General features: G+C 51.3%; 4 protein-coding genes across 4 annotated transcripts; 2 read left to right on the top strand and 2 right to left on the bottom strand.

Moving 5' to 3' along the window:
* The first annotated feature begins 1,366 nt into the window (after positions 1 to 1,366).
* On the top strand, positions 1,367 to 3,930 carry LOC100908497 (glycerophosphodiester phosphodiesterase 1). The gene is made up of 6 exons (XM_003741200.2): positions 1,367 to 1,520; positions 1,657 to 1,870; positions 2,184 to 2,429; positions 2,551 to 2,775; positions 2,936 to 3,154; positions 3,394 to 3,930. The coding sequence occupies exons 2-6, from the start codon at positions 1,685 to 1,687 to the stop codon at positions 3,529 to 3,531; spliced, it is 1,014 nt and encodes a 337-aa protein (XP_003741248.1). The 5' UTR covers positions 1,367 to 1,520; positions 1,657 to 1,684; the 3' UTR covers positions 3,532 to 3,930.
* A 2,456-nt stretch (positions 3,931 to 6,386) lies between these two features.
* eEFSec (eukaryotic translation elongation factor, selenocysteine-specific) lies at positions 6,387 to 8,259 on the bottom strand. Its single transcript, XM_003741199.1, has 4 exons — positions 8,022 to 8,259; positions 7,696 to 7,908; positions 7,409 to 7,585; positions 6,387 to 7,297 (listed from the first exon to the last, which is right to left on the bottom strand). The coding sequence occupies exons 1-4, from the start codon at positions 8,257 to 8,259 to the stop codon at positions 6,387 to 6,389; spliced, it is 1,539 nt and encodes a 512-aa protein (XP_003741247.1).
* Positions 8,260 to 11,028: 2,769 nt separating this feature from the next.
* Positions 11,029 to 18,565, top strand: LOC100901678 (protein stoned-B-like). Its single transcript, XM_029110876.1, is given in 21 exon segments — positions 11,029 to 11,100; positions 11,249 to 11,338; positions 11,484 to 11,561; positions 11,654 to 11,903; positions 12,181 to 12,286; positions 12,918 to 13,077; positions 13,184 to 13,539; positions 13,627 to 14,126; positions 14,227 to 14,385; positions 14,484 to 14,855; positions 14,944 to 15,078; positions 15,153 to 15,574; positions 15,698 to 15,965; positions 16,152 to 16,246; positions 16,367 to 16,519; positions 16,712 to 16,851; positions 16,965 to 17,385; positions 17,501 to 17,620; positions 17,723 to 17,936; positions 18,116 to 18,330; positions 18,413 to 18,565. Coding segments are annotated over 21 exon segments (4,479 nt in total).
* Positions 18,566 to 21,122: 2,557 nt separating this feature from the next.
* On the bottom strand, positions 21,123 to 23,841 carry Cdc5 (cell division cycle protein 21). The gene is made up of 3 exons (XM_003741236.1): positions 23,707 to 23,841; positions 22,076 to 23,515; positions 21,123 to 21,869 (listed from the first exon to the last, which is right to left on the bottom strand). The coding sequence occupies exons 1-3, from the start codon at positions 23,839 to 23,841 to the stop codon at positions 21,123 to 21,125; spliced, it is 2,322 nt and encodes a 773-aa protein (XP_003741284.1).

The following is a 23,841-nucleotide window of genomic DNA, read 5'->3' as shown; positions in this document are numbered from 1 at the left end:
ACAGTCCCCTGCCACATTATAATCATCCTTGGCGTGGACGCACCTCAGCAACTTGTCTTTTGTGTGCGCTCATAAACTACCGCCACGCCCCAATATACTTCCCGGCGGGAAATTGGAAACTTTCCATGGAAATCGGTATCCATTGCCGCTATCTGGCCACAGAAAACTATGTGTCAGCAGTCAGCTCCTTTCCAGACATCGAATCGTCGCGGAGTAGTTAGAGGGAGATTGTGAATCGTTCATGATTCATGAAGTGACATCTCGAATGTCGTCTATGATGTGATGGGGAATGTCGCCTCCGAAAGGAGGGGCGTAGAGCGAGCTCTATTTCGGTCGTGAGAGATGTTCGCTCAGAAACAACCCCTTCATGCGGATCTATCATCCTCCTGAACATGCTGCGAGTGATCATCTCCGAGTTGAGCAACTCGCGTAACGACTCGTGAGTCGAGAAAGTGATGCGATGTATGAACACAAGCTCGCTCGAGTGTCTACTATTCGATTGGCTAGACATTAGACGAGCGGGTTTCATTCAGCCGTCCCCCTCCCTGTCGGCTTCATGTTCTGAAGAGACGGGTTGACCGACCCTCCGAGAGTCCAGACTTCATTGCAGTAGATTCCGGATGGGTCCGCGGTCACTTAAGATTATTTGGGCGGATCGCTAGCCTCTGGAATCAAGGGCAGCCTGAGCTAGTTCCGAGCAGGGATCCCCGAGACCGGTTTTAGATTCGAGAATGCTGGTTGCTGCTGGGGGGCGCTGGGAGGACGTATCGGTGAAAAATGGTCCGGTCCACCGATTCTTCAGTGCGAAGTTTCTCGAATTCATCGTAATCGGTCAATGCACCCGTTCGATATTACGTACGCTGCCTGGCCAGTAGTGAAACCGGAACGGAAAATCACTCCTTCTTATCTAGCAAAGCCCGTGCGCCGCGGGATGGAAGTTCCTGGAGTCTATAACGCTGAAAACCTCGAGAGCTATCATGAGCTTCATTGCCCGCGACACCAAGGCATTCACTCGGAAACGAAAAAATGCGGGGAAATTCCGAATTCCGATACATGCATGGTATGCCTACCCTCAGCAGAGATCATCGTCATCGTTTGTGTCGCGAAAGCGCTTGTCTGCAATGCAAGTTTACTCCATGATCTGAAATGACTATATGCCGTCCCCAGTCACTCCTTCCCGCCTCCCCTGAGGGACGTCAGTCGAAGAAACCAAGCGCACCGTATCGCTAGAAGAGCCTTGGCTTTGTACCTCCTCACCAGGAAAGCGCATGCCTGGCTCCATCATTGGACGAGTGTTCTTTTGGTGAGCGTGCGCCGATGATGGTGCGCTGTACTGGGTGAACGACGACGCCTTCGCCGCCGCTGCAGAAATGAGAGGATTCAGTTGGAGAGCGTTCAACCGGGAAGAGCCACAGTGATCGGCATCCGTGGTGCGGTTGAACTGCAGGGACGAACTCCGAGTCATTTAATTGAAATCGACGTTAGAGAAGCCACACGCAAGAAAAATTGTGTCGTATCAAGTGAGTTCTCGTCGAATGACCACAGCCTTGAACTGCGTTGACTCCTCCGTCTACTCTGTGGAACAGCTGTTTCTGCGTGGAGCACAACGACCACCGGTTGTAGACGATTTCTCACAGATTTCTCTTCCCGCGCTAGGTGAACGATCCACAGTGAAGCCGGTGCTATGCTTTCGCATCTTCTCGCAACGTTGTTCGACGTTCCCGCCGAAGTTCTCGTGTCAAGTACTCGGCTCAGTATACTCTCCGTTTTCATCATCGGTGCGCTCTGGAGCCTGATGAATACCTTGACTTTCATCGGAATCCTCACGGCTTTGATATTGGCCCTCATCTATCGGTTCATGCTACCCAAGGTGAGCCCGCGCGATACTTTACGATACAGCCGTTGCTCCGATTTGCACGGGGCTCCGCTGAGCCCGTGGATCGGAAGCAAGCGCATGAGTCAGCTGAATCGTTCTGGACGAATAGCGGAAAAAAACAAGTTCACCGACGACTCCGGACGGATCGCTATTGTTTATTTCCACTGGTAGCTTGGAGCACTGCGAATGTTCGAGATACCGCGCGTGGTATTCCGTGGCAATTATTGTATTCCAACGCGGTGAACTTATCGGCTACGCTCAGGCTCGGGAGACTTCGGCTGAGATTCATCATGCTTTTTGTCCGCAGCGCGATCCGAGTCAGATCGATGGCATACTCGGCTCCAAGGCCGTCATGTTCGGTCATAGAGGAGGCGCCCTTGACGCACCGGAAAATACGCTGTCAGCGATCCGTGTCGCAAAGAAACACCAAGCGTACGGGGTCGAAATCGATCTGAGCTTCACGAAAGATAACATCGCGATCACGTTCCATGACGATGATCTTGACAGGACGACGAATGGAAAAGGACCACTACTCGATAGTACTTGGGAAGTGGTAAGGGACGAATTTCCAGGCTTCGCTAGGTACCAGAACTCAAACATCAAGATCTGCGGGGAGCGATACATTGAGGCGGGAAACACTCACGGCGTAATTCTCACGGAGGAATGAATTCCAGGTGAAAAACCTTGACGCCTCAGTCAACCATATGTATTCCGATTTGTTCAAGAACGAGAAGGTCCCGACGATCGATGAGTCTGTCCGAGAAGCCTTAGATCTCGGTCTGAAGATCATCATCGACGTCAAGGATTATGATGATAGGGCGGTGGACTACATTCTGAGCCTTTATGACAAATATCCTAGCCTCAAGAACGAGGCCATCGTCTGTTCCTTCTATCCGCAGGTGGGTTCAGCGGAGGTTCTGATGCATGTTCCATGCAATCCAGGCTTCGATATTGCCCGTGAAATGGGGTAACTTAGGCCGAATGAGGTAACTGATTCCTCGAGGTCCGTGGCGAATTTGGTTCGAGATCGGATCAATTGACTTCTTCCATCGGTTTCAGCTTGTATACAAGGTGCGGAGCAAGCGTTCAGAGATCGTCACCGCTTTGATATGGCGGAGGAATTTCGTCGCCTACTACGATGTCGAAGGGAAGAAGCCAAGGTTCCAGAATTCCCCGTTCAGACAGTTCATTGCCGAAATTCTGGATCCGATTCTCGAGTGGAGCCTTCACAACTTCCTCTGGCATTTGGCCGGAGTCAGTGCGGTCTCGATCCACAAAGTAGGTTCCGAATGGGATTTTTCCGCAACCTCTCAGCTGGGGATTAAGTGTTCTTTTGAGTTCGATTACTGGGAATTATCTATTGCCGAGCTGAGCGGGCTAAGAGCGAGATTGTACTTTGGACTTAGACCTGGAAACGAAGGTGGACATTGCCCGCGATCCACGCTCAAGGACCTCATAGCTTATAATCATTCTTTATCATCAATGAACTCATAATCTGAGCGGAAATCGACTTACAGGATCACATAAGCAAGGACTACGTGGACTTCTGGAAAGCGCGTAACATGAGAGTTCTATCTTGGACTCCGAACAATCCAGTCGAGAAAGAATTCCTCATGCACCTGAACGTGAGCGTTATCACTGACACGCTCGTCTGAGAGCTACCTGTCGGACGTCTACGCATACACTAACAGACAAGACACTGTACTTAGTGAAGACAGTGCCAATCGAGGCTTTGTACATTCTTCAGGAGTCGAAGCCACGAATTCGATGGGTCCGACTCCTTATTCAGTGTGACAAAAATCACGCCTGTGGTATTTACTTAGAGAGTATTCAGGGTGGAGGGAATATGTTTTAAGCACTCTCAAAACATTCCGAACCCATGTGACCGAATTGTGCTAGAATCTTCAAATGGTGCAAGCGAACCCGTTCACCTGTGATTCATCGGGACGGGTTCCTGGAGAATCCTCAGTGGCACCGACTTAATTATATCAGAGAGCTCGTCGTGTGGATGTAGATGACCCTCAATAAAATCATCATATTCTCATAAGAAAGGATTCGAGTGTATTGATTCGTCCTCTGTGCGTGGCGAAAACCGCCAATACACCGCTGAGAGAGTCGCTCAGTTTCCGAAGCTGACCCTCGTTCTGAATTCCTCCGATGAGGAATAAAACGACTTCATGCGAGTGACTCCGGCATTTCATTACACCGGTGGACCCAAGCGACGTTGAAATATTTTTTTGGACTCATCCCGACCCGAGTCGTGTCCTTGAGACATATTGAATCGTATGCTAAAACCTTTCGTTGACGGAGCACTATCAATTACCTCCATGTCAAGTGTCGCTAACCCAATCGTTTGAATCGAGTTCGTCGCCAACCACCCACCTGAGAACTCTCGCCTCCCACCAGACCATTCAGGAAAACGGTAGGAATCAGCAATCGGTCGATTGCGTAAGGGACTCAATTCCTCTTTCTGTTGATTAGCGTTTAACCTGAGCAAAGAGCCTCACTCCGTTGGGCGTGTCCGGTTGTTCTGAAGACATTTGACGCAAATGCCGGTTTCTCCCACTCGTTCAAATGGTCGTTTAAAGGAAAAACCGACAACTGTCAACTTATTGATCACCTAACGGAAGCCGAGGGAGGTGACGCGAAAGTGGTGGGAGAAGACACCGCTCAGTATAAGACCACCCTAGCCATGTGTGGCGGGATTCACTTTCACTTGACTTGCTACCTGCCTGCGTGCCTGCCCGCTTGTCTGACAGACTGACTGGTGCGCCGAATTACCCACTGCGCTCTGACTTCGCGAGCGAACATATCTGTTGAAGTTCAACATGCTCAACCTCCTGGTGAGTTTACTCGATTCACCTCAGAATACGCCGGTGAGGGCGAAAGCATTCTGTGGGCATTATTGATTCATTCATCAGTTCTCGGATCGACGGCACAGGAATATCATACGGAGTCGGAGACCATCGATAAATCGCTGGAGAGAATCTCCGGTCCATACCTTCAGTCCGATTGTCATTTAAGAATCCTTCGAGCTTCAGCGACAGACATGCAGGAATCTGCCGTGGAAGTTTCACTCTAAGTTTCTCGGGGCATCAGCTCAGTCGGAGTGTTTTCTCTGCTTCTCTGGGGACTCGGCTCAGGCCCTACACGCTTCTGAGACCATCTGTGAGGGAACTCGTCTCATACGGGATATGATTCCGTTTCCAGGGGATATCTCTTGCCTCCTTATGTTTCATCGGCTCATCTCAAGCTTTCCTGAAGAAGCATCTCAAGCAAGACAACAACGGGTGGGCGCAATATGGCTTCGGGAGCCCGACGCTGACGCCGACCCGGCGATATCCCCCCTCTTACAGCCAACCTCCTCCGAACTTTCAAAATCTACCCTTGTATCATCCCCAAGCGTATTACCCGACGAAGTTCTCTGGTCCTGTCGTACCCAAGCTGAATGTTCTCCCGAAGCCTGCAGCAAAACTCGAGACCCATCACCAGCAGCAGCAGCAAGGAAGGTATGCCTACCCGGTAGCCTACCTTCCCGCCTACTACATGAGACTGGACAACTTCGGATATCCGCCGATGCCGCCTAAAGAGCCGCTCCTGTCGAAGCTGGGCCTGCGAAAGTTTCGCAAGGGCGACTATGGCGCCTACGGAGCCGGTCAAGGTCAGCTTTACGGATACCCGACCGGTTACAGGAATCCCGCCGCCTACGGAAACATCCAGCCGGATCCGAAAGGGGCTTTCCCGTCGTCTGTCGACTGTGAGTGATGCATGTGTTAACTGGGCGCTTCGTCAAATTCAAGACGGAGGGCTATTTCTCAACTTTGTCACGCGCTTATTCTCGGGTGACGTCAATGTTCGCGAGGCGTAGTCTCATATCGCGGAAAATTAACTCGAAGCTCTGTTCGCTCGCAGGTCCCCAACACGCGGACAAATATCTTAATGTAGGCGGGAGGTGGCATGAGGACCCACCCTATCAATACACGGGACATCGTTTTGGGGTGCCGGTGAAGAATGCTTCCCAAGAAAGAAATCAGCCGTGAGAGGAAACGTTCTCTTGAAAAATCAAATCCGCATCACTTCGCGAGACCGGCTGAGATCACGAGATTTCTGAGGACGGAGTTCGCGACTTGTCTACCCCTGAGTGTTCCTGATGGTAAAAAGTGTTGCGCAGAGTGTCTCAGTCGAAAGTGTTTTCTTCTATGAGGACCGTATCCTCGTCTCCGACCAAAGGCCAGTGTGAAGTTGTTCTCGTGGATAATATTCTATTCGTTTTCCCAATGCTCTAGTTGGCGGACTTTCGGAGCCTCTCGTCCTATCGAAGCTGATGGTGACTTGAGACATCTGAGTGAGTTTGCGTAGTTTTCCTCTATTCTTAGGGACATTGAATGTTTGGATGTATCTTGTCGATGTAAATAATATCCCTCGTTCCTCGAAACCCATGCTCATCGTTCTGTGCTCGAACAGAGAGAGATAATAAAACATATAGACATATTCATATCGAAAACAATCGTCACTGTATTGCTTTTTTGCTCGGGTCGAAAACGAGTCTCTTGAAGGTCAATGTCACCGTTATGGGATCGCCCTCGGGCTTTTCGCCTTTCTTGGCTTTCAGGAGTCGCTTCAAGTCAGCCGAGATCTTAGAATCGACGTCTAATTGAATTTTCACCTTGCCGCTCTGCCCAAATGAGCTTTGGATCGCCCCGGTTTCTCCCGAGCTGAACGCGACTTTCATGCCGGAAAATATTTCCAAGTTGGTTTCTTTCTTGAACAGGTTCTTAACGATTACTTCGCTTTCGTTGGGCACTCGATCGACTACACCCGTCTTGTGTTTGGTTTTGGAAACTCGCAAAGCAGCAAGGCTTTTCTTGTAGTCCGGGCTTACGAAGGTTTTCGCAACTTTTCCATGGTAGGCCAGCCTGCAAGTTTTCGTGTTGATGTCCGTGTCAAGCTTCGACCCTAGAACCAAACTTCGAACTCCACAGATCATGGGCTGATCGAACTCTATCAGAGCGAAGAAAAATTTCCCGTCAGCATTATGTGCAAGCTCTTCCTCAAACACGAATTCCTGCTCGATCGAGGATCTTTCCGAGCCGCTAAAAAAAGTCTGTTTCCCGAGAACGGTGTCGTGGATCGACGTGAGGTGAAACTTGGTTCCGGAGCGAATGCTGTTCCGAAAATAGGCTATTCTCAACACGGGCACGAGGACCGCGTATGTGAGCTGGAAATGATTTGGACTGCAGACGACGCCCCGCTCGAATAGATTGGCTTCGAATTGAGTGACGCAGATGCCCACCCTGTCACCCTGGATCGCTTCCGTCACAGGCTGTCCGAACACTTGCATGGATTTGACTTTCCGTTGCAATTTGAGCAGCGGGATCTCAATGAGTGAGTTCACAGACACCATTCCTTGAGTGACGGTTCCTGTAATTCAAGGGAATCAAGCCATCAGACGAACATTCGTGGATGGTTATTCTGAATCTGTCTGCTTCTCAAAGGTCAAAACTCGCGCCCTGGAACATCCCAGATATCTACCTGTCAGTACAGTCCCTTGACCCTTGATCTGGAAACAGTGGTCCACGCAAAGTACGAAAGGACCATCGCGACTGCGCTGCGGAATCGGAACGCTCTTGGCTATGAGGTCCTTCAGCTCATCGATGCCGACCGGGCCCGCCTCTTGGGGGTTCGCGGAGATCGCGATCATTTCAGAGTCTGCAAGGGCAGATTGAAATCTCCGACCGTCCTGAGCAACTTCTCCTCTGGGCTCAGCTCAATGGCCCGATTCCGGATCTTGTCCGGCGAGTTTATATCCTCGATTTCACCTTTGAACTTCGTGAGTTCCAGTGTTTTTCTCATCCTGGTCTTGATTTTCTCCAACGCTGCCGGCCCACCGTCCAGAAGATCGAGTTTGTTCAGTACAATGAGCATCCGATCACAGCATATTTCCCCGATGATGAGGCACTCGGCAGTTTGGGTCTGAACTCCTTTCGTGACATCGATCACCAGGAGCATCACGTCGATAATTTGAGCACCGCCTGTGAATCGGGGGATCGAAATTTGAAAAAGATCTTCAGCCGTTACTTATGTCATAATTCATAATGTTATGAGCCGGAGATTGGTCAAGCGATGCCAATCGCGCGTGACTTGCCTATAACGGTCTTCACGAGGCTCGCATGTCCTGGGCAATCCACGAGAGTGTACTGGGTCTCTCCGTGAGGTCCAGAATGAGAGAACGTCGAGAATCCCAAGTCCAGAGTTATGCCCCGTCGTTGCGATTGGGGATTCTTATCGAACGCCGCCGTACTCCCTTTGTGGCTGAGAGCTCGGCACAGAGATGTCTTCCCGGAGTCGACATGTCCGAGCACCCCAACATTGACATTGACCATCCTCTTGAGGAAGGAGGCAATAGCCTTCTTTGATTGAGGAAAAGAACAGCACAAACCTCGACTGCCGCCTCAAAATGGAGACAGCATCAGCTCGACATTGGCATCTGACAGGAATGGTCAGAAACTCAGACTCTTTCCATAACACGCATGTGGGTCTTCCAATGCTAATCTTCAACGCTCCGAACCTCCGAAGGCTCGTCCGGACCCGCAGATCTCGGGGCGCTTAGATTTGACAATCAATCATGTCCCTTAACGAGAGATTGTATGTTCTGAGGGAATTATCTGGGAAATGGTCCTTGTCGAATGTAGAAGTTGCTTCGAGCAGTCCCAAAACATGCCGGTCCCTCAGCTGTTTTCCTTGGCGCTAAATTTGAATCCATTGGACACCTCCACCACAGCGCGGCGCTGCGCTGCTGTTTCGCTGATGCGAGCTGTACCAACTCCTTACAGGATTAGCATTCAGTCCGTCATCCTCCACATGGGATGAGGGAGCCTATGATGATCCGGTTCATCTCCATGCGACGTAGAGAATAGGGATCTCACTGCTTGCAGTGCTCCCCAACCAATAACAACATCGATGCATTCTACAGTTTCTCACTCATCACCTCCGAAAGATCCCCAGGAGCAGCAGTGAATAACTTGGAGACCTGGCCGCTCTTGTCGGGAATGAGTGACGCTTAGATCTGGGATTGGGGAGCGGCTCGAGCTCAAGTACCGCTCGCGGCGCGGCGACGGAGCCGGCTGCACACTCGTATTGATTGGGCTGCAAGCATGTTGGTCATCCATAACTTCGGGTCGGAGTTTGGAGCTGGGAGTTCCGGGAGTATCTAGATATGCTCTCACCTGATTCGCTTTTATCTCACGGGATCCGGGGCGACCAAAATCGGGATGTGTCGAGTCTTTTTTCCCAGAGTGACTATCGTGCTGCGTCGCTGCGCTTCCTTCCGGTGGGGCCACACTCTTGAACCAATAGTCTCGTGAGAGACGATCAGTATAGAGTATGGGAGCCGACGATTTCTCCCAAGGAGCAGACAGACTCTTTTTGGATTAAATCTAGCGGCAGGGGATCCCGATGGGCAAACAGATCCTAGCTTCGATCCTTTTTGGTACATTTGGTTATCGAATTCTTGCTGACAACCAATACCTCATCGGTAATACTCGGGACGAATGAAAATGGGTCAGAACTGGGAAACAGTCTAGTTCTGGTGGATCATGGAGCAATCTCTGAGACATCCGCGAGGCATCTGGAGGAACTGAGGAATCGTGTAGCACTTAGGGACCTGCCCGCTCCGCGAGACCATTACACACAGCTGGCGCTTCAGCGATCTCAAATAATCGGAGCTGAAGATGAGTTCGGTCTGTGGGACCGCGATGCCGATCAGCAGCCCACGAAGCTTCAGGGCATCAAGATCTCGATTTTACCTCCACCATTCCCTTGCGACATCGTTTGGAGAAGTACATAATTTGGAACAGTGAGCAACCGCCCTGAAATAGCGAAGTCCGGGATAATTAATGCTTAGCGAAGTCGCAAGTCGAATTTAGGGAGCTTGACGAGCAGAATTGGCATTATTCAGCGAGTTTTCGGTAATTCTGCAAGGGTCAGAGCTTTGTCAAGGTGTTCCTCATAGTTTGCTTCAGCAGACTGAACCATCCTCGATTCGTGCAGGATCGAGGCTGGAGGAGCATGATGCTCGAGAATTGTTTGTGTTCACAACTGTACGGTGTTTACGGACCGTGTCGCGAAGAATTCTGCGAAAGGTGAACTCATCGGGAGCTGCTCAACGGCCACTTTCCTGTTAATCGAAGAGAGCTGCCTTCAATCGATTTGCTCTTCGAAATGGCGGAATCCCATGAGCTCGCTGATAAGAGGAAAATTGGTCAGCGGAAGTCAATGCGGGCTCGGAGGGCAACGAAACAGGCTCCAGTAGGTCGAAATCACGCCCATGTAAGTGAATTTGCTTGTAGAAGTGGCAAACATTCGAATTTGCATCGTTTCGTTGTGAGCAGGTGGCGCGAGGAATAACCAAAAGTGAGTCCCTCTCCGCGCAGTTGCCTTGGCCACCCGAGGGCGCGGGCGAGGTTGCTTGGGAGCCCCTTACTCTCAGGAGTCTGACAGGAGCAGGGCGCCATCTTGCTTTGGGGGGCGCTCGCAGTGATCAGAGAGTACGTGAAAGTGCAGATCAATGTGAAATTTCGACAAGTGACGATAACTCTCAGTTTCGTCAATGTGGCTATCGGAAACATCGTTGTGCATCGAACAAGTATAGGCATCACGGCTTCGTTACCACAATAAAGGTATTCCTGCTGAACATTCAGCGAAAAATAATTCTCCCCCACGGCGTTCCATTTCAAAGGACATGGGTTGGGGCTGTACCTCGCGTCGATTCCGATTCCTCGCGAGAGAGAAGAGATTCCTCTCGCAGCGAGGAACTTCTCATCGATCACAATTCTGAACGCGTGTCCCCTTTCGGAAGTCGAAAAATATCTCCGATCTCGCTGAGCTGTCCCACTCCTTGCGACGTTCGAATTCATGTCACGCTGGATTCGATGAAGTTGGAGCACGAGGAGGGTGGGCAATGCGGTGGGAGTGTCGTCCGAGGGGAGCACATGACTGATAGATACCTACTGCCCCCCTCGAGTCTGACCACTTGGAACTCGCCTCTCCTGATTTTCGGATTTCTCGAGTCGCGTATTCAAGCGGGTTTCCGGTTCTTCACAGGAACGGATGACATTCGATCAAGTTCCGGTCTAGTCGATCCCAGCCGAGGAATGTCTAAGGTTGCGAAAAGTGGATTGAAGTTCGTCAAGAAGAGGGTCGCCGGACATAAGCGCTCAGCGGAGGTAGGTCCATTCCGATGCCGCGGGATTCGATTTTCTCGACATAAAACTGGCTGATGGTATGCCGGGTGTACTGGACCAGCATCAGCACTGAGGTCTGGAAAGCATGAATGCAGAATAATTCCGGGGATATGTTTTTTTTTCAATCAAGGACATCGAGGATGAGGCGTATGAAAGGGAACTCGCAATCCAAGCAGCTCGGGAGGCCGGGCTAGCGAGCAATGTGCATCCTTCCCATCAGGTATGCCGTCCCCTCACACTGATAGCATCTTGAATTCGCCCTATTTTAGCGAACTTCGCGGAAACCGACTCCGAGAGACCACGACCGATGACGGCGCGGGGACCGCGCGTTCGAACATCACTGAGGTCGGAATTCTGTTTTCCAGATGCAAACAGTCTTACCCCCGAAATCTGAAGAAGATGAACTCGCCACAGCTCAAGCAGCTCTACCACAAGATCCAGCGGTAATGATTCTGGAAAAAAATTGATGACAGGTATAGCAAAGTCGCGAACTAGCGGGCCTCGAATGCTGAATTTCAAGAGGGCGCGATTCCAGGTGAAGAAATCGAGTGAAGATTGGGAGCTTTTCAACAAACTTCTCGGGAAGGTCGAAACGACCGTTCAGTCAACCGCTCACACCATAGAAAAAGTCAAGGAGAGCTCGGTCGTTCAAGAAATCATCGAGAAGGAGAAAGAATCCCAGGTTGTAATCCCTGAATATAAAGGAGTGAAACCCCTTGAAGAAGCCAAACGTGAGAAGGAGCAGAGAGAACGTGAAGCCTTGAGGCAGCGCCGTGACGCCGAGGGTATGCGTGTTTTTCCTTTCTCCATCTGATGGCGATGACGCGCACATTCCTTTCAAATAAATATACTCCGCGGGTATCGGTACAGAGCGGCATCATTAATAATCGGCACTTTTATTCCTCACACCGAACTCATATGTACATTTCCCAAACCCAACGCGGAGCTGCTCATGATTTCGTTCGGCTAACAACTCCGTCCCCCGCGCGGCTCCCGAGCTTCGTGCCCCAACAATCTGTAGGCAGCCGGGCAGAGGCTTCTCAAACGACTGCTTTCTTACAGAGTGGGGGCGTGCTTTCGACAGTGGGAGCGGTAAAAACCAGGTCCCCGACGTTTTATTATTGGGCGACCCCGAGGATCAGCCAAAACTCTCCTTCGCCCACTACAGGTAGGTCGTAACTTGATTATCTCAGATTATTATTCTCCCGGATCTCCACCGCTCTCCTCCCTGGCAGATGCATAACCGCAGGCAGCGCGGGTTCATCTCTGTAAAAGTAGTATCTCTGTAGAACCTCTGTTCCTTGGACGGAGTAATGCGGGCAAGACTCGTGCCGAGTTACGATCCGCGAAGCCTTCAAAGGAATCCCCCCGTCCTTCTCAAATCAGCTGCGAGTCGACCTCGGACACGTAGTCCATCCACGTGACGGACTCAACTGCAAGAATTTCCTGGAGAGAGGCCTCCACTCTAAAATTCAGCTTCTAAGATAATCTCGAGCGCTATGTGCCCATGATTCTGAGCTTGTCTTGATACGGGTGGTCCCGATCTTGATTCGAGGGAGGCGTGAAATGAAGGCCGAATGTGTGAAACTACATAGATGGTCTTGGGTCTAGCGTTACGTTCAGATAGACTTTTTGATGTTTGGATCTCGACGGGAAGCTAAGAGCCGAACGGCACAGCTCATCTCGATGAGCGGAGGAATCAATTACGGCAGACGGGGGAGTTTGTGACAGATTGCCGCTACTCCCTCTACCTATAGGAGTGGAATACAGGAGGTATTGATGGGAATATCTTCCGACAGCCCCTCATCTGGACCTTCTGCAATCCCGAAGACCCCGATAGAAGTCGATCCATTCGACACGACTTTCATATCCCCCGTCGATCACAAGAATACTTTGTCAGGGAAATCCGATGAGGAGGATCCTTTCGACACGAAGGAAATCATTGAGAAGATCGAGGCGGTAAGTTGAGACTCGACGAAATCATTCCTCGAGAACATCGTTCGGAGGTTGGAACATACATATATTTCGCCTCTCGATTATCCATCCGACGCATTCATTGATTCAGGTCGACAAGCAGACTCAGCGGAGACTGTCTCTGTCTGGATCTGTGAACCCTTCAGGCGGTCTACCAGGGATCCAAGATGATCCGAACCCTCGTGTTCGTCCCCCGTCCCGTCCGACGGCAGGATCCTCATTATTCAGTTCGACAGACTGTTCCCCCGTAGACATCCCGGACGAGGTCCAAAAATTCTTCAAAAACCACTCACGTCGCTCGTCCACCAACCCTTTCGACCCGTCGGAATTAGCAGTCGTTCAGCCGCTCAGTACTGAGGACACCATTCGCACTGGTGCAGCTCTCCTTCAGGCGATTGCCAGCGAGTTCGTAAACAAGGACGACGATGACGATGACCTATTCAATAAGTGAGTTTTCCATCTTCGCGGAGTCTAATTTCTACTTTTGGCTCGGTCAACATTTTTCTGCGAGACTTAAGTGAGACCTGCTCGCAGGACTCTGGCTGGTAAAGGACAACTGCCTCCACCTTCGCCCATCAGCCCCTTCTCTGAACCAGAACATCGGGACCACGTTGTACCGGAGCTCTTGGATCTGGGAGGTTCTTCCGGAGGCAGTTCTTCGCGAGGTATCCCCCTCAATTCAGATTCCACATGAAATCTCTTCGGGAACGAATGTGCGATACCTTATTTCTCTAATAAATTCCCCGCTGTAGCCACGGCATCGTCGGTCGGTCCGTTCACGGCGGTCGGAGTGAGCGTTGGTGCGCTTCCGCTCGCTCCGCAAACGGTTCCTGCCGCCGCACCACCAGCAGCTCCCGTGGACGCGTTCCAGTTGGCTTTCGGCAAGAAGAGCATCGACTTGGACGATGTACCCCCTCAAGCCCAAACGGAGCTCCCACTCGACCAAGTTCCTCAAGCTCTGAAAAGCGTGAAAGACTCATTCGATCCTTTCAAAGGCGTCCAGCGAGCCTTAGAGCTCCCCACGAGCGTTCCCGGTGAGTATGAAATGCTTCGCGCTCCGATGAGTTATGAGGGGGGACTCCTATCGGTTCAGCAGAGACTCATGACGAGGCTTTCAATCCTTCTTCGGAGCAGATTCCGTTTCCGGAGCTCCTACGCCGGGATCAGATGTGTTCGAGAACGACTGGCGACAACAGGAAGAAGAGCTCTTCGGGCCGAAGACATCTGATGTGAGGTCTCCACCCGAAAGACCCGCCCAAGGGCTGGAGGAGACGCAGCCGGCCACTACTGAGGGTTAGCTTCGCTCGATACTCACGTGTTGCAGAGGAACGAGATAGTTCGAGAGGCCTCATGCTTGAATCAGTCGCAAAATGCTTGACTTCCGTTTCCAGCGCATACTGTTCGCTCGAGAGAATCACTCAAAGATGAGATCACCCACGAAGGAAGCCTGCCGGGTCTTCGGCGTGTCTTCCCCTCGGCAGACGACAAGAACCCATTTTCTCCGAAGAATTCTCCTCCGGCCGAAAGCGCCCCCGTGGAAATTCCGCCTGTCGCCAACAACCCCTTCAGCGCTTCAGCGAGCGGCGCAGCCAGGAAAAGCGTGACGTCGCCGGAAAACCCCTTTCTACCCAAGCCTCCGTCTCCTCCGACGAGAACGATCGCAGAGGATCGTAGATCTTCGGTGGACTCCAACCCGTTCAGCCCCACGGCGACCCTCCCTCCGGTGACGGTGGGGATCAACAATCCTTTCGGGGAAGACTCGGGTTAGTATCGCCGATCCCCTGCTCAATGGTTTTCATGCTGTAACCCATGCCGACTCTTGGCTGACAGTCGGAAATGTTTGATTTGCAGAATCAGTGCTACCAGTCGATTCTTTCTCTTCGGCGTTCGCGGCGTCCTCCGCCCAGAGAGCAACAACGGGACCTGTCTCCTTCGTCAACACGTCGGTCGATCCTTTCGACACCACGAGCATCGAGCCCGCGACAGGTGAGCGTCGAGTCAGGGAAACAAGAATATGATAACGAGAGACCTCCAGGTACTCATTCGCCCCGAATCTTCAGATCGGACAAGCCTGGACGCTTTCGCGTCTAAATTCGCTCAGGCTGACGGAGTAATCTCGGCGACCGATGCCTTCGGCGCATCAGGCGACCAAGATGGAAACGAAGACATCAGCGGTGGCTTCGGCGGGGATCAGTTCCAAGTAGACGGCGATTTTCTCGGGAATGGAGCGATTCCTATCCCGCAGGTCCCCGACAACACACCCGTCAAAAGAGCGAATTATGGCGATTCCAAGGACTCGTTCGACGACGACGACGAGGAAGAGCATATGAAAATCACTATTCGACCCAAACTTCGTCCTGTCGGAGCACCGGTCGGAGTGCCCTCTCTGGCAGCGCCACCTAAGCTGATCCCACCACCGAAAAGCCCATCTCGACAAGCAGGATACCAAGTGCAGCCCGACCGCTTCAACCCCTTCGACAAGGTGAGTATCCCAGCCTGGAACTAGCTCTCCAACTGATGAAATTCAGGGACCGGATCCCTGGTTCCCCGAATGAATCGGGAACGATCTAGCGCTCACCGACGGTAACGACGAATTGTGTTGCAGGGCGGTCTAAAAACAGCTTCAACGGGTGATGAGCAGATCTTCAATGCGTTCGAAGACGCCTTGAACGACTCGAAATCGGAAGCGAAGGACGAAGGTCTCCCTCCAGCCCTCGGAGAATCTGGATCCAAACAAGCTGAACCTCTTTCACCGTCTACTCCTCTCTTCGACGAGGACACGACAGTACCCTTGACCGAGTGGAAACCGAAACGCGACCTCAGTGAAGGCTGGGAGTTCTACCTTCGGTGGCCGAGCAAGAAGAAATTCACGGGTGAGTTTATTGAGAGTCTACCGTCAAAGCTCTCTTCCTGTTCGGAGCCTCCGGGGAGTTTCTTTAGTGCATGAGTCCTGTGCAATGTATGTTAGGTGTCCGGGTGCTTGTTCAATAGCTCTTGCTTATCGAACGCCTGAGATAACTATGACAACCGTTGTTGAGGGATTCCACAAAAATTTGCAGGCACACGATACTGGAGGCCAGTGTTCGTCAGATTCAACGATGCAACGATTCTCTGGATAATGGGCAAGAAAGACGACTCGGATCCAATTCAAGAGGTGAGTTCAGGTCTTCCCTGCTGAATTTATCCGGACTTGGCCGGGCGAGAAAGGTTAGGAACAGAAATTAATATTCTTGAATAATGAATATTGACGAATACGATGAATGCCGCTTCTAAGGTCCCCCTCCAAGGCTGCTACTCGTTGTCCGAAATGGCGCATCAACCCTTGGATCAATTCAAGAAAATTTTCACCATAAAACTCCAGTACACCTACTACAAGGAAACGGTCGGCGTTCGCAAGGGACAAATCGCCAAGGTTATCTCGGGACAGGTGAGGACGGAGGACGGATTGTACGCGGGTGGCGGCTCGCAATTCGCATCAGCATTCGGACAGCCCCCTGTGTCACAGGCGTGCTAAATGCTCGGCGGGATGAGAGATCTAACAGTAAATTATTATAATTAGGCAAATAAATTCATCATAGATAATTATCTATAATAGTTCCGACGTTCTCACCCCGTGCAGGTTGACTCAATGGGATCGGTAGCAAAACTGGGATTACCCCTCCAGCACGCCCCGCAACTGAACGAATTGCTGAAGCTAGGAACACCGAACATAGAGACGATGAGAACATTTGTCCAGGTCATCGAGGACGTTCTCTTCGGGTGAGTAGTTTCGGATATGAGAGATCGACCATCCGATTCAAAATCACTTACGGAGGTCGCATGCTCCGAGGAGTGTTGAAACACACGTTCACGCCAGTATATCTTCCATATAGTCTGCAAATACACCGGGATCGTGCTCTGATCTACAAGGCCGAAGAGATTCAAGCAATGGTTGTAGACGAGTACGTCGTCGACGTAGACAAGACGGGACACGTTTGTTCCCAAAAGGCAAGAGTGCGACTATTTTTCTTGGCCTTCGTCAACGGTATGCCTGACGTGGAGGTCGGAATCAATGAGCTTACGCGGCAAGGGAAAGAAGTTGTGGGTCGGTGTGACATTATGCCCATCGTCACCGAGGAATGGATTCGCGTCGAAGACTACGAATTCCATTCTTGCGTCGATAACCAAGAGTTCGAAAACTCAAAAGTTATAAAACTCCGACCTCCTGACGCAACATTCTTCGAACTCATGCGTTTCCGAGTTCGACCACCTCGCCAAAGAGAACTCCCCATTCAGCTGACAGCAGTCTTAAAGGTGAGCGTCTCCGCTCCACGGACATTCCCGACTGTATCCGATACTCCATCGTCAGACTTGATCATCTTTTTGTCGTATGACAGACATTCGTCTGAAACCCCGACATCGACTTTAGGTGAACGCTCCGAAAGTGCACTTGAAAGCCGAAGTATTGGTGCCCGGCTACTCCTCACGGAAGCACGGCCAGATACCATGTGAAGACATCGCAATGTTCTTCCCAATCCCCGAATGCTGGGTATGTGGGACCGCGTGATATTATCGAGGTCGGCGGGCTCTCTTCCGGCGATCACTCTCCGGTATGGATAGCGTTTTCGATGTATTTCACCTCTTCTTCCAGGTATATTTATTCCGTGTGGAGAGACACTTCCGCTACGGCGCTCTGAAAAGCACAAACAGGCGCCACGGTAAAATCAAGGGCTTGGAGAGAATTATGGGAGCCGCCGCCGGTGGGAACATCGACAAACAACTCATTGAAGTCACGGCAGGCCAAGCGAAATATGAGCCGGCTCACAAAGCCATCGTGTGGAGAGTCTCACGTTTGCCCAAAGAAGGTGATTCCCCACGGCCCTATGTTTCCGCGGGCGCTGTGGATCCGAGTCCACGTCCCAATCCCGTGACCCGGAGCTAGACTTCGTTAGGGAATTCGGTTCGAGAACTCAGAGTGACCAGCAGAGGGGGAGGGGGAGCAGCGAACCCATCGATATGGAATTACCCTCTATCTGCATTTCAGGTCAAGGCGCTTATACGCAGCAGATGATGACGGTAGACTTGGAGCTGACGTCTTTCGATCAGATACCAACTGAGTTTGACAGTAATCTCAGGGTGGAATTCACGATGCCAGCGTCAACAGTTTCGCACACCACGATCAGATCCATCTCCTGCCCGACCGACGCGGATCTCCCAGTCGAGAAGTACTGCCGATACGTGGCAAAGCACCGGTATAGTGTAAGTGATCGGATTGAGCTTCACTGACGCACAAGACTCCCCTGGCGGTGCCTCGGATAACAGAGGATTCTGTTCATTTCAGGTCGAGATGGATGTTCAAGTGGGTTCCGGTCCCATGGAAGCTCCTCCACCACTAGTCACTCGTGTCGAGGCAAAGGAACCGGTTCCAGGGACACCGCCCCCCATGGTCCGGCAAACGGAGAACGCGGGTTCGGACTCCGAGTACTCTGATTAGAGAACGATATATACTGTGAACGTCACACGCATCCCGTGTGACGAGGCCTTGCCAATATGAACAACACTACGCGATTGCTAGGCGCTAGCTATAAGCTGCAAACTTTGGCATATCAAGCATGTGTTCGACAGCTTCCAAGCGACTGTTGATTTTTGCAAGTTCAACGTTATGTCAGCAGCATATCTATAGGACCGTATCGGAGGATTCTAGAGAGTTGCAAAGAGCTTTGCCGCATACCGGAGTATAGGAGGAAAGATGACTGTAGCGTTCCAAACAGGTGGAACATTATCGAACTCCATGAGACAAAAATAGATCCACATGTTGGTTCCCGGTCTTAAATGAGGACCCTAATGATGTGGTAGGTCGAAATAGCTCAGAGTATTGAATCTATCGAGTCAGTGAGATGCGGAAAAGGGGGAGGGGGGCTAATTGAGGGTACAACTTTTCCGGGATCATCGATCTCATCTCGTTCCGTTGGAGATTTTATTGAAATGCGAAAGGGCGATTTGTTGTGATGTTTTTAGAATCTTTCAAATTCCCTTGAGTGCAAGAATGCGTGATTTCGTGGGTATGATGGGTTTTTCTAGGAGCTCGGTTGGACTTCGGTTCATGATGATCAAACATCTAGAAATAGATAGTACAAAGATATTTTGAATTGTTCTGGTATGATGATGCTAGCAAAGATCCTAGCTCGAACCACTCGGACCTTGTACAGGGATATCCACGGAAACGGATATTGGCCGGGTCGGATCACGTGCTGCGCTCCGTTCGCAGAACCTGAGGTGCTCCGATGAGAAAGCGTCGGAAACGGGGCAGTCGATGACCAATATTTATCCTCACCGGCCATAGAGCAGAAGGATTCGAGGGTAACCATCGCTCTCGAACGTCGCACGACGTACAACAAGCTCCTTCGCATCGAGTGCTGTCAAATTCGACTACGGTAATAATTCTTCACTTCTCTCTCTCCGAAAGATCGTCTCACTCAGTGTTTGTTGTTCACCAATTTGAAACTCTCAACCGGTCAGAGGTCATAAGCGCGTTGGATGATGTTGAACTCGTGGATGAGTGAATAAATGCATAATTTATGCAAATGGATGCAGGAATTTTCCTTTCCATCGGAAAGAGGGACTTCAAGCAGAACGGCGACGAAACCGAATTCCTCCCAGATCGTCGCAAAACTCCGCCACTCGTCGCTCCATTGCATTTCAAAACTTTCAAATAGAATCCCCAATCCAACAATCGAAATACCGCGAGCCAGGAAAATCCTTCTGCTAAGAACGAGGGAGACCGCTCCTCTAGGCTGGACCTTCTGGTTCTCTAGAGCAGGGGTGTCACACTCAAACCCCCGGCGGGCCGATCTCGGACGCTCACGGGGTTGGCGAAATGATAGGCGTATTCGAGGGATGATTGTTTGGAGACGCCTAGGAACCACGATTTATTTGAATCGTCGAGTTCGGCGTTGCGATGCGGAAACTCAGATGGCTCTCTCCTTCTTTTCGTGCAATGAAGGAAAAGAAGCTGCTCGATCGCCTCGACGAGCTCGGAATCCCGCCGGATCATGATCCAGACACATTTAAGGTCTACTCGGCGCTGGTGCGGCGTTCGGCCTTTTCCGGGATTACCTCACCCGTCTCGAGTTTCGATATCTTTTGGCCTGCAGACAAACAGAGGAAGCTTTCGACATTGAGTGAGTACCATGCTTGATCCGGAAAAAGATGGGGCGTTGGAGACCCCCCGAAACTCATGCAAGGTCATCATGAGCTGTTAGATTACTCACCGTGAGTGTTTTAGACTCCGTCAGAAGTTATACCTATCCCTCTCTTCCTCCAGATGTATGATGAAATCATCACTGCCGAAGAATTCAAGCATATCGACAACCCGGTGGTAATATCGGCAACTTGATGCGGATACCGCCTCGGCTTTCGGCATGCTTCGGGACGACCGGAAAATGTCAAACTTGGGGCTGAAGTACGGCATTGTGAAGCGATTCATGCTTCACGCCTCATCCGAGATGAGTAGGACATCGAAATCGGAGGGGTACTCGCTGGGAGAATCGGTCACCGCGCGGAGAAAACGTCCACAAAATGGAGCGGCCTGATCTTCTTTGACATTTCCGTGATACAAACGAAACTAAAAATCCGGTGAGGCACCTCCAAGGAATTTCGGTCATCTCGATTCCGCTCTTGGACTTCCGTTCCGCGATGGCTTCCGAACACTGTGTCAACTGTGTGGCTTAATGGCGGGTTTCGAACGTAATGCTCGATGCGTCGATTCCGAGCTCCAGGAGACCTTCTGTGATCTAGCTTAGGTTCACCGCAGCCCGAGGCGTTCCTGAACGACTCTGCTTACTGCAGGGACTAGGTGAGCTGCGCCCTGGCGAGGTAAGGAGAGAGATAATGATTCTCTCACACACGAATAGAGTGTTCAATCACCTGCTGGTCGACAGTTAGCAGAATCCGAAAGTTACGCGCCGATCTTCTGATAATTAGAGAATTTCACTCTTTGCTTGCGAAAGGGCACGGATAAATTTATTTACATTTCCAAACTCAATTCTTTTTCAGGACTTCTGTGAGTTCTGCTTCTCGACGAGGGCTCGATATTTTTCTTGAAGTTCGGCTTCCCGCTCCTTCTGCCGTTGGACGTCTTCGCGAAGATTTTCCAGACGTCGGGAACTCGCGCCCGCTTCCTGTGCGGCCAGAGCTTCGAATGTATCTTTCTCAATGCTGGCTTGCTCCTGTTGGTCTTGGAGCTCTTGAATACGTTTTTCCAAAGCCTGAGATCTCGAATGATATCCTCCCAAGAGCACTCGAAGCTTCTTTTCAAGTTTCCCAGCTTTCTTGGCTTCACGCGCCATGTGGTTCCGATTTGTTTCGAGTCGTTTCTCGCAACTCTCGATTCTGTCCTTCTTGGTACACAGGTTCGCGCGTGTGTAACGATTTTGAGACGGTAGGTACAGAACTTGCGAAAGACACTCGCTCCATACCTGAGCGAAAACCTCGTCGGATATTGGGCCGTGACCCATCCCCTTGGCTACGACCTCCATTTCTTGGGCAAGTTGCCGCTTGGCATCCTTCATTTCTGTCTCCGTGACATGGACGTACGGATGTTTCTCGAGATAAACCGAACACCTCGTCTGCTCGACCGCCGGGTCTTTCTTCTTCGTTGAGGCGGTAACGCTGCGGGCCGGCGGGTGTCTTAGGAAGTCTCGGTGCATCATCACAAGCATCTCCTGCTTGATTAGCTCTTCTGCTCGTTGGAGATCTGTCAGCTGATCATCTGTCGACTGCGGAGGCGGTCGCATAATCTGCCGAGAAATAGAAAATCTTAAAAACTTTACTCGTTTCGAGAGCGCTTGGGGGTGAGTTCTAATGTTGTGGCTCCTGTACGGACATCGTCAGCAAGCATTGCTGTTAATCATCGTACAGTCTACTTCTATCATGCTGTCGAAGACGAGGGGTCTAGGTGGAAGGGTGGTAGGCATCAGTTTCGGAAAATTCCCACCGAGCTCACCTGAACGTTGACCTCGTAGGGTCTCGGGAGGAACCGCTGTATAGGCATCGATTCGGATTTCCATTCCTTCTCGATCTTGGCCTGACGTTCCTTCTCTTTCATGAGATCCAATTCTTCCTGATCCACAACTCCGAGGGCACCATCAGATACTCGAGGTGCTTCCACAACTTCATCCTCCTCGGGAACAACGATCTCATAATTATTTTTAGGAGCGGGGAGTTTCGACAGCGCTGACTGTGGATCTGCCACGACCAGTTCCGACCCCATAGCGTCGCGGTTGATATTTAGCTTGTCGTGTAGCGGAGTTTCTCCTAGGTTCCTCGCAGATTCTACGGTGCGAGGAGTCGCGCCCCCATTGTACGGGGTCAGGATCTGATTCGGGGTTGCTTTCACCTGAGCGCCAGTAATCGCCAATTGGTTCTCATGAAGGGGAGTGTTGACGCCCCCTTTCAGCGGCGTCTCCGTATTCTGGAGAGCCATTAGATTCTGGGCCTCCATAAGAATACTTTCCCGGGACGTCGTCGCTTGTCGAGGAGTTCTCATCGCCGGAGTTGCACCCGGGGTTCCTGTTATGTCGTAATCGGCCAAAAGGGCATCGGAGACACTATTCTCGCCTTGCACCGCCTCCTTAGCACTCTGATTCGCCCTACCGATCTTGACCAATTGTTCGAGATCTCCTTCCGAAACCTGAGGCTCCGGCAAAACCAACTTCGTCCGTTTCCGAGCGGTTTCGGCTGCCATCGAAGGAATGTCGTTCTCTTTGCGATGTTTCAGTTTCTGCATATCCTTCTTGCGCTCCTTGTCTTCTTTCTCGACACGGAGTTGGCCATCTAGGTCTTGCTGTCTCAGACGACCGAAATCCGCATCCATCGGGTCGTAGCTCTCCTGGCTCGTGTCGTAGAATCCAAGCGCCGGCCTCTTCTCGAAAGGAACCTCGGCATTGTAGTCGATCATGTACTTGCGCTTCTTGTTCTTCTTCTGGACCTCTATTCCCGCCATACGGAGCTCCCGACGTTTCTGGAGATTGGCCAAGCGTTTCGCCTCCTCCAGTTGTTTTTCTCGAGCCTTGCGCTTGGCCTTTTTACCCTGAGTGTTGGCCAGCCTAGCTCGAGCCTCGGACAGCATCTCGAGCTCATCCTCGTCCATGTCCTTCGGATCTGGACGCGCGGGTTTCGTCTCCGGATTCGGGTCGATCTCGCCCGGCTTGAGCTTACGCGGATCGTCGAAATCATCGCCGAGTTCGTCTTTCCGCTGCGCTTGATCGAGGAGAGTTTCGTAGTGTTCGATACATTGGGCAGCGGTACGGCCGATGATCGGTGCGATGGTCCTCCATTGCATGGGCAACAGCTTGGCGAGATGAAGAAGTTTCTCCTCTTCTTCCCGCGTCCATTCTGTTTTCTTGATTGACGGATCCAGCCATTCGTACCATCGAGCTTTGCACTGAAAAGGATACCCGCCTCTCAGTCAGTGATTGCAGAGTTGGATTATTCGCGTCGCTTCGAAACGAAGAAACTTCCTGCGGAAGCGCCAAGAGCGACTAGGACGACCAACTCGGAAACCGGTCAGGTCTGCACAGAGGAAGGATACGAATAGTCCTAAGGATTCGGCGTCATGACACATGCGGGCCTTACCTGCTTGGCGGATTTTCGGTGTAACAAACTCGCAATCCGGGACCACTGGTTTTTGCCGTATTTCATGACGGCAGCTTTGAGGATCTCATCTTCGGTGTTCCTCCATACACCTCCCTTTATCATTACACGAGGCAT

Source organism: Galendromus occidentalis, unplaced genomic scaffold, assembly GCF_000255335.2.
Source record: "Galendromus occidentalis unplaced genomic scaffold, Mocc_1.1 scf7180000077128, whole genome shotgun sequence".
Lineage (NCBI taxonomy): Eukaryota > Metazoa > Arthropoda > Arachnida > Mesostigmata > Phytoseiidae > Galendromus > Galendromus occidentalis.
Note: the sequence above shows the minus strand (reverse complement) of the source record. Positions and strands in the feature narration are given on the sequence as shown.

Bases quoted from the DNA above. Each gene is read 5' to 3' on its own strand.
- LOC100908497 (XM_003741200.2), top strand. From the start codon at position 1,685: ATGCTTTCGCATCTTCTCGCAACGTTGTTCGACGTTCCCGCCGAAGTT. The intron at 2,430-2,550 runs GTAAGGGACGAA...AATGAATTCCAG, and splicing joins TCGATAGTACTTGGGAAGTG to GTGAAAAACCTTGACGCCTC. The intron at 3,155-3,393 runs GTAGGTTCCGAA...ATCGACTTACAG, and splicing joins GTGCGGTCTCGATCCACAAA to GATCACATAAGCAAGGACTA.
- eEFSec (XM_003741199.1), bottom strand. From the start codon at position 8,259: ATGGTCAATGTCAATGTTGGGGTGCTCGGACATGTCGACTCCGGGAAG. The intron at 7,586-7,695 runs GTGAAATCGAGG...CTGCCCTTGCAG, and splicing joins GGAACTCACGAAGTTCAAAG to ACTCTGAAATGATCGCGATC. The intron at 7,298-7,408 runs GTAGATATCTGG...CTTGAATTACAG, and splicing joins TCAAGGGACTGTACTGACAG to GAACCGTCACTCAAGGAATG.
- Cdc5 (XM_003741236.1), bottom strand. From the start codon at position 23,841: ATGCCTCGTGTAATGATAAAGGGAGGTGTATGGAGGAACACCGAAGAT. The intron at 23,516-23,706 runs GTAAGGCCCGCA...TATCCTTTTCAG, and splicing joins ACCGAAAATCCGCCAAGCAG to TGCAAAGCTCGATGGTACGA. The intron at 21,870-22,075 runs GTGAGCTCGGTG...ATTTCTCGGCAG, and splicing joins CCTACGAGGTCAACGTTCAG to ATTATGCGACCGCCTCCGCA.